This window comes from Dendropsophus ebraccatus, chromosome 2 (assembly GCF_027789765.1).
Source record: "Dendropsophus ebraccatus isolate aDenEbr1 chromosome 2, aDenEbr1.pat, whole genome shotgun sequence".
Classification (NCBI taxonomy): Eukaryota; Metazoa; Chordata; class Amphibia; order Anura; family Hylidae; genus Dendropsophus; species Dendropsophus ebraccatus.
The window spans coordinates 27,710,179-27,727,348 of NC_091455.1; the positions used below are offsets into that span (position 1 = coordinate 27,710,179).

Consider the following 17,170-nt stretch of genomic DNA (forward strand, 5'->3'; position numbering starts at 1 on the left):
TACATTGTATTGCTGGGATTTGTAGTACATCCTGCATAGAACTTCACTGCTCATAGTAAGGGGGTATCACAGCGTGTATCTAGGTCCATCCAGTACCAGATTGTACCGTACAGCCCCCCTAAACTCGTGGGGACTACACTGTATTGCTGGGATTTGTAGTACATCCTGCATAGAACTTCACTGCTCATTGTAAGGGGGTATCACAGCGTGTATCTAGGTCCAGCCACTACCAGATTGTACCGTAAAGCCCCCCCCCCCCTAAACTCGTGGGGACTACACTGTATTGCTGGGATTTGTAGCACATCCTGCATAGAACTTCACTGCTCATTGTAAGGGGGTATCAGCGTGTAGCTTGGTCCAACACACACCACTCTCACCACCTGCTCTACTTTTACTGATTGACATAGGCTCTATATGTCAGTCATGCAGGACTCGGCACCACCTCTCTGTCTGTTAAAATGTATAAAACAGTCCAAACAGCCTCCATTAAGAGTCTCAAAACACAGAACTAGCCACATATCCCTCCGGGAAGGGCCTAGCCTAGGCGTGGCTCCTGTAGGGAAACCACCAAAACCACCAAATTAAGTGGCCCCATAAGTCAATGTAAAGACAAAGGAAAAAACAAGGCCAGGTATCCATCCACAGACAGCTGTTTTGGATGTTGCCCCTCATCAGTGTGGAGCAGGATTCTGGATAAGTGGAAGCAATGCTTAATAAAGCCATAAGAGAAACAGATAATTGATTTCAGGGACACCAGCTAAAGATAACACTGCCGGCTGCTGGTTAAAGCACTCAATTCAGTGATATCCTAGGTGCTTTGCTCCCCAATTGAAGAACTCCAGAGAACTTCTGAGATCATAAGCCATCAGGTTAGTGATTGAGTCTTTCAGGTTGCTCTCATTGATCAGATATTTTGTTAGTAGTGACATACAGTATATAGGGGGTCACACTACAGGACACTGTATACTGACCAGTTAGCGCAGAAAGGTTACACTATTATATATCATTACCTAATTTATTGACTAGTATATAGTCACTACACAGAGTATGCTGCTTTACCCATCTTTTCCAGGGCTCTGACTGGCAGCACATGTATCTACTTTTTACTTTTTAAATTAGGATCTATATAAAAGTCAGTGGGTCAGATTTATAAGATGAGATAAAAAATAAAAAAAAAACATTGTGAACACAACAGTCACTTGTAATTCTCTAGCTGTCATCATAAGGCTTGGGATAAAAACATACCATATTGTGCAAGCAGATGTTCTGTTTTCTCCTCCTCCACCGCCACTTTTAAAAAGAAGAAAATTATAGTTGTAGTGATAAACTTCTTGCCAGAAATGATTCCCTTAATCCTGATTATCATTAACATTATTATTATTATTATTATTATTATTATTATTGATGAGCGAATTTCCCAAAGTTCGGGTTCGTATGAACCTGAACTATCGGCTTCTGACTGCCGCTGTCTGCAGCCTCCGTAAACAGGGTGGATACAGCCGGAGGACCGCCTGGAAAACTGAGATACAGCCTATGGCTATGGCTGTATCCCAGTTTTCCAGGCGGTCCTCCAGCTGTATCCACCCTGTTTAGGGAGGCTGCAGACAGCGGCAGTCAGAAGCCGATTATTATCTCTTATTATTATTATTATTATTATTATTATTATTATTATTATTATTATTGCAATTTTATTTACGGACCAATTTTATTTATTTTTTGCACCAAAAATTGGATTTTTAAGCTACAAATCTAATTTTGGAAGATATGGTGGTTAAAAGGTTGATACCACAAAATATTATTGTGAAAACCTCTGCAGCTCTGTTCTCTTAATTTTCTGTTGGTGGGCATAGTGTGATCATGTGACCAGGAAGCAGCTGTATTTCCCAGGAATACATTGCTTATCCTGTCTTCCTCCACTGACCAGATTAGAAAATGGTTCCTCACACACATCCCTAGAAATCTCATTGATAAACACTGTTATGAGATTTCCCTGAATTACCCTGCATTTGCTTCTCCCCTGCCCCCACTTATTATTTGTGCTTCACACCCTTCCTTCATACACTTATATGAGCCTGTATGTGTAAAGAGAGAGCAAAGTAGTACTGTGCATATATTCATTCTAAGAGACATACAGTGGTACCTTGGTTTAAGAGTAACTTGGTTTAAGAGCGTTTTGGTTTAAGAGTTCACAGTTTTTCAAAATTGCGACTTGGTTTAAGAGCATTGCTTTGGTGTAAGAGCCCCCTGTACTGGGTGGGAGGGGGAATGGGGAAGGGGCATGGTCTGCATATCGGAGTCTACAGCCCTGTACTCTGACCCAGGAAGTCTCCCTCACCTTCCAAATCATAGCAGATCCACTTCAGACTGGGGCTTACATCAGGGGACAGGACTGCCCATTCTTTCATGCTCCCTGCAGTCTCTGTCAGTCCTGATTGGTCCATGCTGAACACACCCCCTTCCCCATTGCTCTCATGTGACCACACAGACCTGTGACAGCAGCCCTGCTTCTCTATTCTAGCCTGTTGTACTACGCTACTGCATTATGGGGATCTACAGTTCCATCCTGGATCTACAAATTGCGGATGTTTTTCAGGTTTATGCCCTTACTATACATTATACACCACATGCTGATTGCTATACTGTACAGTAACTTATATATCACATATTCAGCTGTTTTTAAGGGTACAAACCCACACACCGTATATGCAGCTTATTTACTGCTGCGATACGCAGCAAATACGCAACAAACACGCAACAAACACGCAACAAATACGCAGCAGTTTAGATCTAAATAACTGGACACAGCATCAAATCTGCACCACCAAATCTGCTTCAAATCTGCTGCGTTTTTTCTGCGTATCTGCTGTGTATACGGTGTGTGGGTTTGTACCCTAAATGTTTGTTTCATTTGTTCTACATGTTATTCAGAATATAAAATCATTATTTTTGGGGTGTGGAACCAATTGTCTGCATTTCTATGATTTCTTATGGGAAAATTTGCTTTGGTGTAAGAGTGGATTTGGATTACAAGCACGGTCCCGGAACGAATTACGCTCGTAATCCAAGGCACCACTGTATATTTCTTTTAATTTCTGTACTATTTTCTCTCATGTACTGTACGTATACAGGTTTATGGAACTGCATATAGGAAGGATACAAGGTATCTACTCAGGTGTCAATGTTCCTGGTGAGAATCCAGCAATTAAACATATGGGCCCACCGGAAAACAGCAGAACGAGGAAAGCAGTGAGGCTACCACTAACATCAATGTAAATTAAAATTTTTAATCAATTTCTATGGATGAAATATTTATTTCCCAATATTTATTGCAAGTGCAAACCATGTTTTTCAAGGGATAATCCCTTTTAAAGCCTTTATTCAAATTGCGACTTTATAAGAAGTGAGAAATGACATCTGGCGCCTCGCGGGGAAATAGAAGGGTATGTATTGGTCCAGGGGTTTTATAGGGTAGATGTCCTCTGTGGAGAAGGATAGGGGTATTGATGATTTAAAAAAATAAAATAAAATTAATAAAATTTAAATAAAAAAAAGCCTTTATTCAGGAAATCCAAGACAGTAAAGAACATGCTATTACTAAATTAGCCCAAAATGATATGATGCTTAGAAAGAAAGGATCGTGATTCAATATTTTTGAAATCACAGAAAACTGAATTAAGAAGTCACAACACAAATAATGAATAAGTGCTCTCCTCCCATTGTTTTTCATATTATATTGTATAAGGCTGTTTTTTGTCATCATGTCATACTCTAGTCATACTCATAACGCTACTGTACTATCTAGACCAGTGCTTCTCAAACTTTTTCTACTGGAGCCTCACCCAACAGACCAAGGCAATGCCTGGGCCTCACCAGACTGACCAAGAGGATGCTGGGCCTCTCCATCTGTGGTGAAAATCCATTTAAAAGCTGAAAATAATACTAGGGCTACCTTTCACCCATCTCCCAAGCTCTATATACTAATAAAGCAAGTACAAATAAATTAATAATGTTGCTAATATGGAGATTTTTGCAAACAGCAAAGGACTGTGCAGATTAAAGTTACTTTGTGAAAACTGGCTCCCCAGCTGGGCCTTACCGACAACTAGGGGGCGCCTCACAGTTTGAGAAGCACCCATATAGAGCTTCTTAAACAAAGCCTCCTTTCTAGTCTAGTTCCTTCTTCCTCTATTTGCTAATGTGGACGTCCCTGTGATGTAGAAGCCCCATGGATATTTAAAATTTACACAAAGAAGAGGGATGGTGCCATCTGATGTGGGCCCTTTCAATCATAAGCTATATAATAGCTGCCTTGGCTCTATGGTCAGTATATCATTGCTTGATTATATACCGTAGGTATTTCTAAATGTAATAAATATTAATGTTGAAGACTCCCTGTTAAGGTGTAGAATGAAAGTTACCTTCCAGAACTGATGACTGGAGTTGGAGTTGGGGCTATAGTAGATGGGATACAGTTCCCAAAGTAGCATTGATAAACCCTAAAGTTTACTTCTATGTTTGACATGGTTGTGTCCAGCATCCCAGCCACGGCTCTTCTCATAACTTTACGTTTTCCAGACACTAGGAATAGAAAATTGTTGTCAGTAAAGATAAATCCATAAATACATCTAGGATAATTACCGTGGCTCTTCCTTATTTTGGTTTAGAGCAGCAGTGCCCCATCAAGGGGCCACACATTACATTCTTCTAGGTAGGCATGAAAACGAGTATACCATCTTTTTATTGTATTTATGTCCTTTCGATACTCTTTTAGAAAATCTAGATTTAAAAAATTCTATTGCCTGAACCTTCTATACAGATGTGTATGTCTCCATGGTTACAGACAACAAAAAAACCCTGGGTGTAGTCTGATCCTGCAGTAATTCTTCAATCCATCTGTTCTCACTTCCTGCAAACCTATCAGGTATACGAAAACTAGAAGAAGCTGCCAGAAGACACATAAAGATAGTCTGTCTTATCATGCAAGTCTCTAATGTTCTATCTTATAGTTTTCTGATGCAATAGTTTTATTGGGAATTTATATTTTTCAATGAAGCCAAATTTTTAAATATTGAGTTAGCATGTCGAGTCATTTTTGTCAAGCTGCTGCACTTTCAGCTCAGCCTTATTTTACATTTAAAGTAACACTGTCAGCCCTTTTTTTGCATTCTGATTTTTCTACACAGCTGTAAAAGGTAAATTTAGAAGTTTTCATACCTTATTTTATATCATGGTGCTTGTTCAAGTAAAAAGTGATCTTTTATCAACTGCAGATTGTGCTAAGTGGGCGAGGCTTCTTAGGAACAGCGCCACTGTTGGCCATGCCCACAGCACCATCGTTGGTCCCGCACCTGTGATGTCATAGGCACATAGACCCTGCCCCCTTGTCGACCATTGGAACAGGCTGGCCTTAAGGTCTAGGCCCCACCACCTCTAGGTCAGCCCATACCAATGGTCGACGAGGGGGTGGGGTCTATGTGATGATGTCACTGAGGGGCGGTACCAACAGTGTTGTTGTGGGCGTGGCTAAGTGGTGCTGTTACTGTGAAGCCCAGCCTACTTAGCACATACTACAGTTTTTAAAAGATCACTTTTTACTTGAACAAGCACCATAACATATCATATAAAATAAGCTATAAAACTGCTAAATTTACCCATAACACCTGTGTAGAGAAGTCAGAATGCAAAAAGTGGGTGACAGTCACTTTAAGGGTTTTTTCTGGCCAAAATTGGCTGATAAGCGACAAGGTTGCTTATCAGTCACTGATCGGCAGGGTGTTGACACCCGGCACACGTGCAGATCAACTGTTTGGGACATGGACCCCGCAGATTAGTGACTGATGAACTATCTTGTGAGAAGCTCACCCTAGAACCACACAGAAAAACACACTTTTTTTCATTGCATTTTTTTTTAAACCCCCCCAAAAAATATCAGAAATTGTTGGAATCGAATGAAATGGTAACTTTGTGAATGATGATATGTGAAAATAATTAGAATATAAGAAAAAAAAGTTTATTGGGGAAACTGTACAACTGAAAGGAGGCTCTAGTACCCTGCCGGGTACCTCTAACTTCGATACAAGATAAACTACAGTTGGTCATGGAGGAATGACGTTTCTGTATACCAATACACTTGTCCACAGATGTTGCAGCTGGGCTATTAGGTCCTGTACACTAGTAAGTTCCAAAGCTGATGTTCTATTTGCTTCCATAAATGTGGGACTGGTGATAAATCTGGTGTTTGGCCAAGGCAAGGACGTGTTGAAATCTGGCAATGACATTACTGCAAACTCCTTGCCGTGTGGGGAGCATTATACTGCTGAGGAATGCCCTGCCATGAGAAACAGCACATGAAGCCACAGGATATCCTGCATATATCACTACTACGGGTAATGATAGTATGAAATGACTCCCCTGATCCTGACACAGTAAGAGAAGGACTGAAAGACTCACCCCAAGGCCTGCATACCCAAACTAGATCATTTTCAGATCATAAAAAGATGATTCAGTCTCAATCCTTAGCAATTCAAGTTTCTTGAAGGTGACGATTTGGCTGTCAATAGCAGGAAACGTAATGGGGGCCATGACACCAAATTACGATCTGCTAAGCACCTGGGAATGATCCAGGCAGTCAAAGGGGTCAACTGTGTCTGGATTGTGAACAAGGAAACTGCAGATTAAATGATCCTTTCTACTGGTGGCGTCTCTGGGCAGTCTGGGGCCTGTTTGCTGTGTTTGTGCCCTTCTATAACCACCATTTTCAGCATCTACTAACAGCTTAGATGGTGGGCGATTCGTCATATTGTCCATCCTACTTCCCCCAGATATGTTTCCTCTCAAAGTCTGTCAAGTGACCAAAATATCTTCACGTTTATTGTAGAGGCATGTCTAGCAGTCAATGATTTCTCAACAAGAGATACACTACCCAAATATATAAGCTCTGAGAGCCTTTCGATAGGGAAACGGGAAACAAAACCTTGTGGCAATACCTACCATCACACCACACCTGTAATCATTTACATATCCGCTTAAGACATAGCTGTATGCCAATCTGCAGGTGTCTATGTTGGTGCATTATTTTTTGCCCCGGCCTGCCTTAATATTATTAGTATCACAGCAATGTACATACCTAGATATGTTACTGTAGTTGTGTTATCATTGAAGTACCAGTCTCCATTTCTATTATCGTCATAGCTCAATGGCTGTGCGGATCCATTGCGAATATTGATTATTTGGAACATGTCGGCCTTCTGAGTAAGGTTATGGGACATCAGCACATAGTCCTCACTCTAGATAGAACACAAAAACATGACAAATTATTGGTAGTTATCATGGACTGGGCTATTTTGGATACAATATGTCTTGTCATTACCTTAAATCCATAAAATGTAGCTGTGTAGGTGATGTCTGTGATATAATCAGCATTTCTGAAATAAACGTTGAAGGAATCTGCATTGGGTAACAATGCCATCCATCCATTTGCAACGCTGGAGCCTAAAATCAAAATGTATATTGTTGTTAGAAACAGTAATGGAAGGTGGACCGGTTTCCTTGTATCCTATAAGAGGTCTTAGTGTCTGCCTACTGTATACCTTGCCGGTTATTGAGCTTGTCTCTGCCTGCTACTTGCTATTATTATTGCTATTCTTTGATCCTCCTGACTTTTGCCTTGTTTCCTGACTATCCTTGTTTGCCCTGACAGTTTGCTTTACCTGTGACTTCACTTTTGGAATTTGTTTCTGTACTGTGCTGCCTGTTTGTTGTGACCTGGACTGTCAACTCCTCTTCATTGTGTTTGTATGCAGTGGCGGAACTACCGCCGTAGCAGCTGCGGCGGGGCCCGTTGCGTCAGGGGGCCTAGTGCCCAGGCCAATCCTGTAATATAGCGGACCCAGGCCCCCTCACATCCCTTGCAGTATCCGGTGGCCTCCTGGGTGCTGCTCCCAAATGTCCGGACCCGACACCTCACCTTTATTGCCAGCGCTCCTGATGAGCACTGGCAGCTATATGCAGGGCATGCTGCCTCCGGTCACAAGAGCCTACTCCCTCATTCCATCATTCCGTAGTGACATCATTCATGCACTCAGAGCATGGAGAAGAAGGAGACGCTGGGCACTGCATCTAGGTAGGTATTGTTGCTATTTTTACCATTGTTGGGGAGGGAGGGGGTTAATGACAAAGCATTGCCTACATGGTGACAGGGGGTTAATTTACAAGGGATTGCCTACAGGGGTGTGAGTTAACTAACAGGATTGTATACATTACCTACAGTGTGGTGCCTACATTGGTTATTCTACATACTAGTGGGCTTTCTACTGGGGGGGGGGGGGGTAGCTCTCAGGGGGATGCCTACCTATCAGCGGGGGAAATAGCTACAAAGAGATACTACCTATGACGGAGGATACCTGCATAGGGAGGTCTAGCTACTACACAGATGTGACTACTATATAGGGGCACAGAGGGGCCTAATTACTATATGGGAGGTGCAGAAGGGTCTAACTACTATAGGACACAATGGTCTAACTACTATATGGATACAGAGGAGACTACTATAAGAGGGAAGATATGGAGCAAATAGAAGTGGAGGATGATGATGAATGAGTGAGGAGCCTAAAATGTTTGTCTGGCAGATCCTAGATGGACAACTCGCAACTGAGAAAAGTCCTCATGATGGCCCAGGCAGGATGGAGAAAAAAAGGAAAAGTGAGCAATGCTAATTGTAAAAGAAGCCCCCCGTGATTCAGTTAATGAAGATGCCTCTTGTGAGTTATTGGCTTTAACTGCACTGTCACTGGTGATATTGGACTGTGGACCGTTTACTGTGAATTTTATTCCACAGCAGAGTGGTAAGATTAGTCAGTGAGAGGTGGTTGTATACTGTTTGTATTATTCATCCTATCTAGTTTACTGGATTTGGTTGGTAACAGTATGGTGGTAATGTTAGTGGTCATAGTGTAGCGGTAATGCCCCTTGTATACAGGTATAATTGGTAATATTAGTCTCGGTATAAAGGATTTGGTCAGTTATAGTGTGCTAAATATGGTAATCATTTTTTATTTTTGCTCCTTATATCTTGATGCTATAATGCTCTTCCTAAGACAGTGGGTGGGGTTCAGTTCTACTCTGTTTCCTGTTAAACTAGGGGTAAATAGTGACCGACAAGGTGTCTAGGTCCATTATAGAATCAAATTGGTTCTCCTCCCTTGGACACAACTGTGGGGTGCCAACCAGCTGTCATGGCCGACAGGGGGCCTCTGTGTGTACCATGATTGTTTTCCTATTACACCCCATCAGAGATCATAAATATAAAAACATGCTACCTTACATTCCAAAAATCATTGATTAAAAAGGATCAAAAAGTCCCATCTACAATTCTACAATATGAATTGAAGTTTACCCTCACAAAATAACTTCTGCAAATAGAAATAAAATAGTTAAAAAGGGCCGTGCTGATGGAAAAAGAGTTGTCATTTTCACTGCACGTTAAAAAAAAAAAAAAAAAAAAAAAAAGAACATCTATGAAATGTTAAACATTTGGTACACTAAAGAAATAAAACCATTAACATACCAAAAGAATTAGAAATTGTGACGTCCTTTCCAAAAAGGTAATAAGGGGATATAGTGCTAAAGGCCAATCTATGGAAGCTGATGGACGAGTTGCAGACGGATCCAGGGAAGCCAACACTCCAGTCACTGCTTTGGCTGCACTGGGAAGGATCAAGTAGCCCACTTGCTGGTATAACCTTTCCCCCAATCTTTCCTGTATGAAAGCAAAGGTTTTTTTTGTTAATGATGATAATTACTAAGAAAAAAGTAATCTAAATAATAAGGAAGGTCTGGTAAAATCTTCATATCTGACAGGAAGTAAAAAATATAGTTGAACCTATAGTTTACATGGTCCCCCTTTCCCATAAATAGTAGGAATGAATCTCAGCCCAAATCAGAAGAGTAATAGTCCCTAAGAAAATGCAAAAGAAAAGTATGGAAGACATAGTCTACAAAATAAGAGATACCAGCCGAACAACAAATATCTAACATCTATGGCTATCTTAAAGCTGAATATGCACATAAGAGGCCAGACGGTTCTGGACATTCTACTGTGAGGGAAATAGACAAAGGTGAGATTGTTATATTTACGGTATGTTACTTATCTATGTACCTGTTAGTGTCCCATCTGTATCAATTAGAACAACTTCATGTTCCCATCTAAATCCTGCCTTGTTGGGTGAATTGAAGTATTGTATTCCATTAAATTTTGCGCTCCAACCTCCACATCCCTCAGCACAGATGTCAGCAACGGATGTAACTGCAATAGCTGCACAGTTTGGTCGGTCAAAGTTCATGAACTTTACAGATGAAACAGTGAGTCCTTCATCAAGTGGGAGGGTGATACCTCGGGCAGTGCAGAAATCGGAACCAAGTCCTAGCTCATCCACATGTCCCACTATTATGGCATTTTTGAGAACAGCTCCGTTGGTCTCTCCCCATCCACCAACATAATCTGAAATAACCCTTTTGGTTTCTATACCAGAGTCTTCATTATTGATCATGGAGAAGTTATGGAACTGGATAGCACCACCATTCACCCATTCCGCTCCTTTCTGACAATTCCAAGTGGTCAAAGATCTGAAAATAGCCGGTGATGGTAAATAACCATAACAAGATTGCCTCTGATCTGGCACGGCCATTGGAAAGTAATTTCGAAAAATCCATAAGCCATACCATCCCTGAGAGTGAACAGTGTTATTGTAGAACTCTCCCAATGGTAATCTGTACTGACAAATGTTAAAGTCATAAGAAGGTCCATCTGGGTTATCATGCATCCTGTACCAAAAGCCAAAGTGTGTGCCACCAGCAGCAGCATTGTGCCTTATTGTGTTATTTGGATTGGTTACCCAGAATGCTGCTGGGGTAACATCATCATTGAGCAAGCTGGTACTTTGCTGAACAAATACAGCCAAGTTGTACTGAAGAATATTTCCATGCTCAATCCCATCTTCAATGAAGAACGCTCCCCCCATGATATCATAGATGACGTTCCTTTCCACAAGCAGGTTGTGTGTATTGTGGATGGTTACTGCTCTGTTGTAGGTTTGATGAATTCCACAACCTCGTACATAAGACTTATACTGGACATCACCCATTAAATGCCAGTGTATTGGATACCGACCTAACCTGAAAGCTTGCCCAGCATGGGAAACCTACAAAACAAACAACAGTTATTTGAGTTTTATTAATTTAATCCTTATAATTATATATAGTTTGTTATGAATTTTATTTTAAGGGATTGCTATAATTTGAATTCTAAGAAATGGAAGCTACTATATATGTATTTTTCTTACGGCTAGGTTCACATACAGTATTTTTGCTCAGTATTTTGGTCAGCATCGGTTAAAAACACAGAAATTGGGCAAATCTTTCCATTATAATTTTGCCCTGAGAGTCCCACTCCTGATTTTGTTTGAAAAAAAGACTAACCAAAAGACTGACGGAAATACTATGTGTAAACATAGCCTATAACTGCAGTTCTAGGTGCATGTATTTTTTTTTTTTTTTTTAAAGTACTGTCTACTAGTAAAGTGAACGTGGCAAAATGAAATAAATAAGCCAGTAGAGACATAACATAACGCAACACTGGACACAAAAAAAAAAAAAAAACAACATTGCAAATGTGAATGAGGACTGTATTTTCTATTTCTCAAAAAACTTGGTGATATAAGTAATATGTCACAATCAGTGGCAGCCTCAGAAAAGGGTGTCTCAGTGCAAGTCTCAGACTGGGCCCCTCCATTAGGGTGCTGTCTTTGGCCACTAAAAAGGGAAAGCCTGTTTTTTGCCTCCTAGATCCCTTGTTTGACTACAATGGAGTTCCTCTGTAGAGAGAGGTTTTACACAGGTTCTCAGCTTTCAATAGCAAAATAGATGGGATCCCTCTGTCCAGGGCCCGATAAAGCCCCATAATTTACGTTTTTGGAACATGTGCCTTTGGATATGATTACAGCTCCCAAAAATGTTACTTTTTCCAAACTCTAGATAAATCTATTGACTTTTTAGGAACATCTGGGTGGAGAATGAATCATAGCAAAGCAAGATAGCTATGCTGTGCAGGACCATAAAAAACCAGAGGTCACTAGGTTTCACACTCCCTTGAAGTCCTGTGTTTACTACCTCTCTTCTTTTAACAGATAGAGATCAGCGAATTTATATTACAAATGAAGCAAAGTAATTTGTGCTCTGCCCTCGGCTCTGCTTTGTTTGTAATGTAAATTCTCTCATCTCTAGTAACAGACCAAAATGGAACACAGGAAGTAGGGGCAGGGCTTAGCTAGTGCTCTGTGCCGCAGAGAGAAATAGAACCTGGCTGTTCCTACTGCTGTATGTACACAGTGCTGCAGATCAGATACGTTGCTGTTCTAGATTCTATGTGTAGTAATCAACATCCAAATCAATGTCTAGAAAGTTACATATATACTGTAGTTGTCGCTATTCAAATTATGTGAGATGTAGATGGATAAAACAAACATTTTCTATCAGCGTAGAATGTTTTGGCCTCTATGTTTAGGTTTACACGTACCTCAACATATTCTATTCTTCCAATGGACAGGAGTTTACCGGGTTGCGTTGTATGGAACATTATACAACCTCCAAATTGATCACTTCCTACTTCCTCACCAAATCTTCCCTGGAAACAGGTCTGGGTGGCAAATTCACCTAAAGTAACAGGAACATAAAATGTATAACGTGACAACACAATAAAGAATAAAACAATATCATTTTGTGTTTTTACAGAAGTCCTTTGAATTTCCAACTTTCTCAACTACAATGCTTAGAAGTAGGGTTGGTCCGAACCCGCCGACGTTCGGGTTCGGCTGAACCCGAACGCTCGGCATCGGATTACCGCTGTCTGCCCACTCCGTGCAGCCGGCGGATACAGCGGGAGGACCACCTGGAAAACTGGGATACAGCCTATGGATATGGCTGTATCCCAGTTTTCCAGGCGTTCCTCCCGCTGGATCCGCCCGCTGCACGGAGAGGGCAGACAGCGGTAATCATTGCGGATGGTTCGGGTTCGTACGAACTCCGTACGAACTCGGTTCGGACCATCCCTACTTAGAAGGCAACCCCTGAAATGGTGTCAGGCAGTGGTCAGTCACCATTGCTTTGATTAGTATATTAGTTTATTAATCCAAGGGCTTTCAGCCATATACTATATACTCCACACATGAAGCTTTAGGATGTGTGCACACACTCAGGTTTTGTAATTGCAATTAGAGAATACAAAGCATTTGAAAAAGGATGAAGCCTCAGTCTTTCCCTAATAGGTGTCTCCCATTTATGTATTCAGTGACTACAACTGAAACCCAAATTGTACCAACAGTAAATTCCATATTACACCTACACTATTGCAAAGTCACACTAACTTCTATCAGCTATGAATAACAATGGATTTTAAGCTGGGCTTTCCAAATAAAGTTTAAATTTAGTTTAATTAAAAACAGATTTCCATTGCATAATAACTTTTTCAAGTACATCTTACTACATCCATTTTAGAACAAAACAGAATCTGCAAAAGAAGAAGTGTATTCAAACCAATTTAATTCATAAGATACAAGATAGGCACCAGGAATATACACCACCAAGTCACATAGTAGATTGGATTAGATGAGTGTCTTGCATGGAGCACTTGTATGTTGTAATGTAATTACCTGTATCAAATCCATCCGGGCAGGCTGGTATTGTGTCGCTCCATTCCACATTGGTGGACCCTCGGACAAGGATGTTTCTGGTAAGCAGACCTACTTCTGCTCTGGCCTCAAACACCGTGCCATCAGGTAGAGTGACCGAGATCCCCAAATGCTTATATAGTAATGGTTGTGATAGAGTGATGTTTTTGCCATCTGCAGATACAGACTGTATAGTCCGCTTCTCATTCTGACTTTGACTGCGTCTGTTAGAGGATAATAAAATGTTAACTGTATAGAGCGCCTCATAACATTTTCGTAAGATTTCAAATAAATCAGTGTTAGTGAATTACACTGAAAGCTAATGCTTCCATTACAAAGTTGGAGGCAGATAACACCAGATCACTGTATTAACTATAGGAGATTAGAACTGCCCACCCTCTCACTGTACAATTATTTATGCACATGTTAAAGAGCATGTTCACAACACTCTCTTAAAGTCAGTAAGTTCTGACCAAGGTATCTTATGTCTATGTGGCTGTTGTAAATCATACAGTATCTCTGAGAGTGACATCTACAGTTTAGAGCAGCATAGGCAAGATAGCTGGCCTCAAAATCATGTATAGAAATAAAAATAAAAAAAATCCCCAATCAGAAAATAATATCACTCCATTGAGCGCTTTCGCTAGCAGCCAGCAGTGTTATTGTTTGGCTGGTCTCCTTGAGATCAGCAATCTGTTTCTCCACAAAGTATGCTGGGGCTCATCAGCGTGCAATTTGCCACCGGAAGTTCGGGTATATATTGAGACGACCACACTTAGTCAGTACTGCACGCGATCTACATTCTGAACCAAACTTGGTTGTGCACAGTACTGACCCGGCGTGATCGTCTCCATGGATTCCTAAACTTTCGCAGGCGAATGGATTGCACGCCTATCAGTTCCAGTGTATTCCATGACCGGTATCATTTAAGTGTCTCCATGTACCATAAAGAACATTTTTTCCCTAAATGCAAATTATCAAGTCAATATAAGTCATTGAGCTGTTCTTCTATGTTAACATTTAAATTTAAGGGATTGTGCCACCAAAAACACTTACTTATCCAGGGAAAATGTAAAGACCTTGAGAGGGGTCCACTGAAATGGAGGGCCGGCCATGTATGTGCATTGGTAGATCTTCTACAGTCCCATAGACAGTCAAGCAAGTGCACACGTGACTGCCAATCCATTCTGATGGTAGACTCAGGACGTTCATTCTTACTCTTTATTGCTGATAATGTCGGCAGATCGACCCACAGTGATCTGAGACTTATATATGCTTTTGATAGGGAATAAGTGTTGTCAGTATTACAGCCCCTTTAAGCCACACCTCTATAATATGTGTTGCTTTAAAGGTTTAGGGACAAGTAAGATGGACCTAACAGAGCTTTTTATCCATTGACCCTTAGATACTGAGCAAAAGTGACATTTTGCAACAGCAGTGGGGCATGGTATACATTTATTTGTCTGAAAAGGAAAATTTTAATAGCAGTTTTTATAATACATTGTAGTTAGATTCTGGGGTATATACCTATGACCTGTTGATGCGATCACTATTTCATCTCCAGCTTTCCAAGTCACATTTTGCTGTAGAATTAGGTTTGAGCTCCCGGACTCTGCTGTCTGAGCAAGTCTGCTCCATGTAAGAGGCACGGGGAGGCCTAGAAAACAGAAAAACATATGGATTACTGAGAATCCTTATTTAGTAAAGCTTGGTAACTTTGTAAACTGCGTTACTTGTCTTGCTGTGGTGCTTAGCTACATACTGCATTGTACTCCAGAGCTGCATTCATTATTATGCTAGTATTAGAAACTGATGGAAAGATTGTTGCCAGGAACACTTTAGATTAGCTCCTAGGTAGTGTTGAGTGAATCGGTCAAAATGTTCTGGTTCGGCAATGTTTCCAATCCCGAATGCTCAACGTTTGATATCTTGTGGCTGCAGAAGTTGGGGGCTGCCCTAAAAGGTGCCCTGAAAAACATGGATACAGCCTATGGCCGAATCAAACGATTTTTACTTAAAGATTGGCGGATGACCGGCTCACCACTTATAGGCGCTTTCTGGACCATCTGCATATGAAGCTCTTACTGCATCTTGTGTAACCCCAGTCCTTCTAGTTTGTTATTTATTTATTTTTAATTTAATCCTGTAATGAATAAATGTAACCCCTGTATTTGGTGGAGCAATAAAATTTATTATTATTATTATTATTATTATTATTATTATTATTATTATTATATCATCATCATCATTACTATTCAATGTTGAGACGTAGGTAATGAGAATAAACCACCACTTTTTCTATATTCTGCCCCCATTATATGATTGATTGCATAGAATTAGATTCCAGCAGGATGTGGCACCCCGGCCAACAGGTCCCTTATATAATTGTACACAGATATCTCTGCTGCTGTAGCAAGAACATTTCCTGTATCTGTTATACCTGTTATTTTTCTTATATTTACCATGAAGGTCCAGGATCCCTTGCCTCACAGCTAATGTCTTGGCTCCATACAATGGTAACTCTGGAGAACGTAGATGGCCGTGAAGAGTGATTATTGCTTTGTGCTGGAATGGAGCTCCCTCGGTTCCAATCTAAACATGGATTTAAAACAAATGATGCATAGAAATATAGCCAAGGACTTTAATTCAATAAATGAATGAATCCAGTATCTTTTTATGAGCCAGTTGTTTCCATGAGAAATATTAGGGTTTGGGTACCTGTAGAGTGCCTCCATCTGTAATGAGGATGTTCTCAGACTGCAGCTCTATATCTGCTTCATCAAACACCAGAGTTCCCCCTGTATAAAAGAAGAAAGGATTGTGTATACTGTATATCACTGGGCTAAAACATATTGAGGGTGTACAAAAAATGAGGCTTCCTGTTCCTGTATGTGTTTCTTTTTTTTTATTTTTTTATGTATAAATGATCCAAACCAACTAGTATATATTGGACACAGCTGTATATACCTGACTCAAAACTGCACAAGGGCTCGAAACCAAAATATTTATGTACAATATACCTTTCTTACTGTTCCTGTTCTGGCCTACTCTTGCATGTTGACAGTCCATAGACCATGGTCCATTGACAGTCCATAGACGATGTTGATGTCCATAGTGATGATGTGCTAGGGACTTCCATAGCAAATTGCTGGACAAATTGGTCACTTTTCATCACCAATAATACCCCTAACATGACCCATGTCTGACAAAGGTGATCATCTAGGGTCACATTGGATGTTATTGCAGCATGAATAGAAGAGCAATAGGACTGGCAGAAGGACATGGGGAATGGGGTGGAAACAAGCAAAACCCGTCAGGTTACACTGCAGCACCATCACAGGAGGCATTACATGAAATCGTGTAATTTATTCAAATCAATGGGTTCAGCATATATGCATAAACACGCCAGGCCCTCCAAAGCAAGAGACAGTTTTTGTAGTAACTTGCTG

General features: G+C 40.7%; 1 protein-coding gene across 1 annotated transcript in view; it reads right to left on the bottom strand.

Annotated features, from left to right (window-relative positions):
- Positions 1–17,170, bottom strand: part of LOC138784113 (fibrocystin-L-like) — a 177,477-nt gene that overhangs the window by 56,051 nt on the left and 104,256 nt on the right. The window contains exons 42-52 of the mRNA XM_069959629.1: positions 16,440–16,519; positions 16,184–16,313; positions 15,249–15,378; positions 13,704–13,945; positions 12,572–12,708; positions 10,157–11,198; positions 9,566–9,757; positions 7,370–7,491; positions 7,127–7,286; positions 4,419–4,578; positions 1,246–1,290 (exon numbers count right to left, since the gene is read on the bottom strand). Coding sequence (XP_069815730.1) covers positions 1,246–1,290; positions 4,419–4,578; positions 7,127–7,286; positions 7,370–7,491; positions 9,566–9,757; positions 10,157–11,198; positions 12,572–12,708; positions 13,704–13,945; positions 15,249–15,378; positions 16,184–16,313; positions 16,440–16,519 — 2,440 coding nt within the window. The remainder of the gene's footprint in view (positions 1–1,245; positions 1,291–4,418; positions 4,579–7,126; positions 7,287–7,369; positions 7,492–9,565; positions 9,758–10,156; positions 11,199–12,571; positions 12,709–13,703; positions 13,946–15,248; positions 15,379–16,183; positions 16,314–16,439; positions 16,520–17,170) is intronic.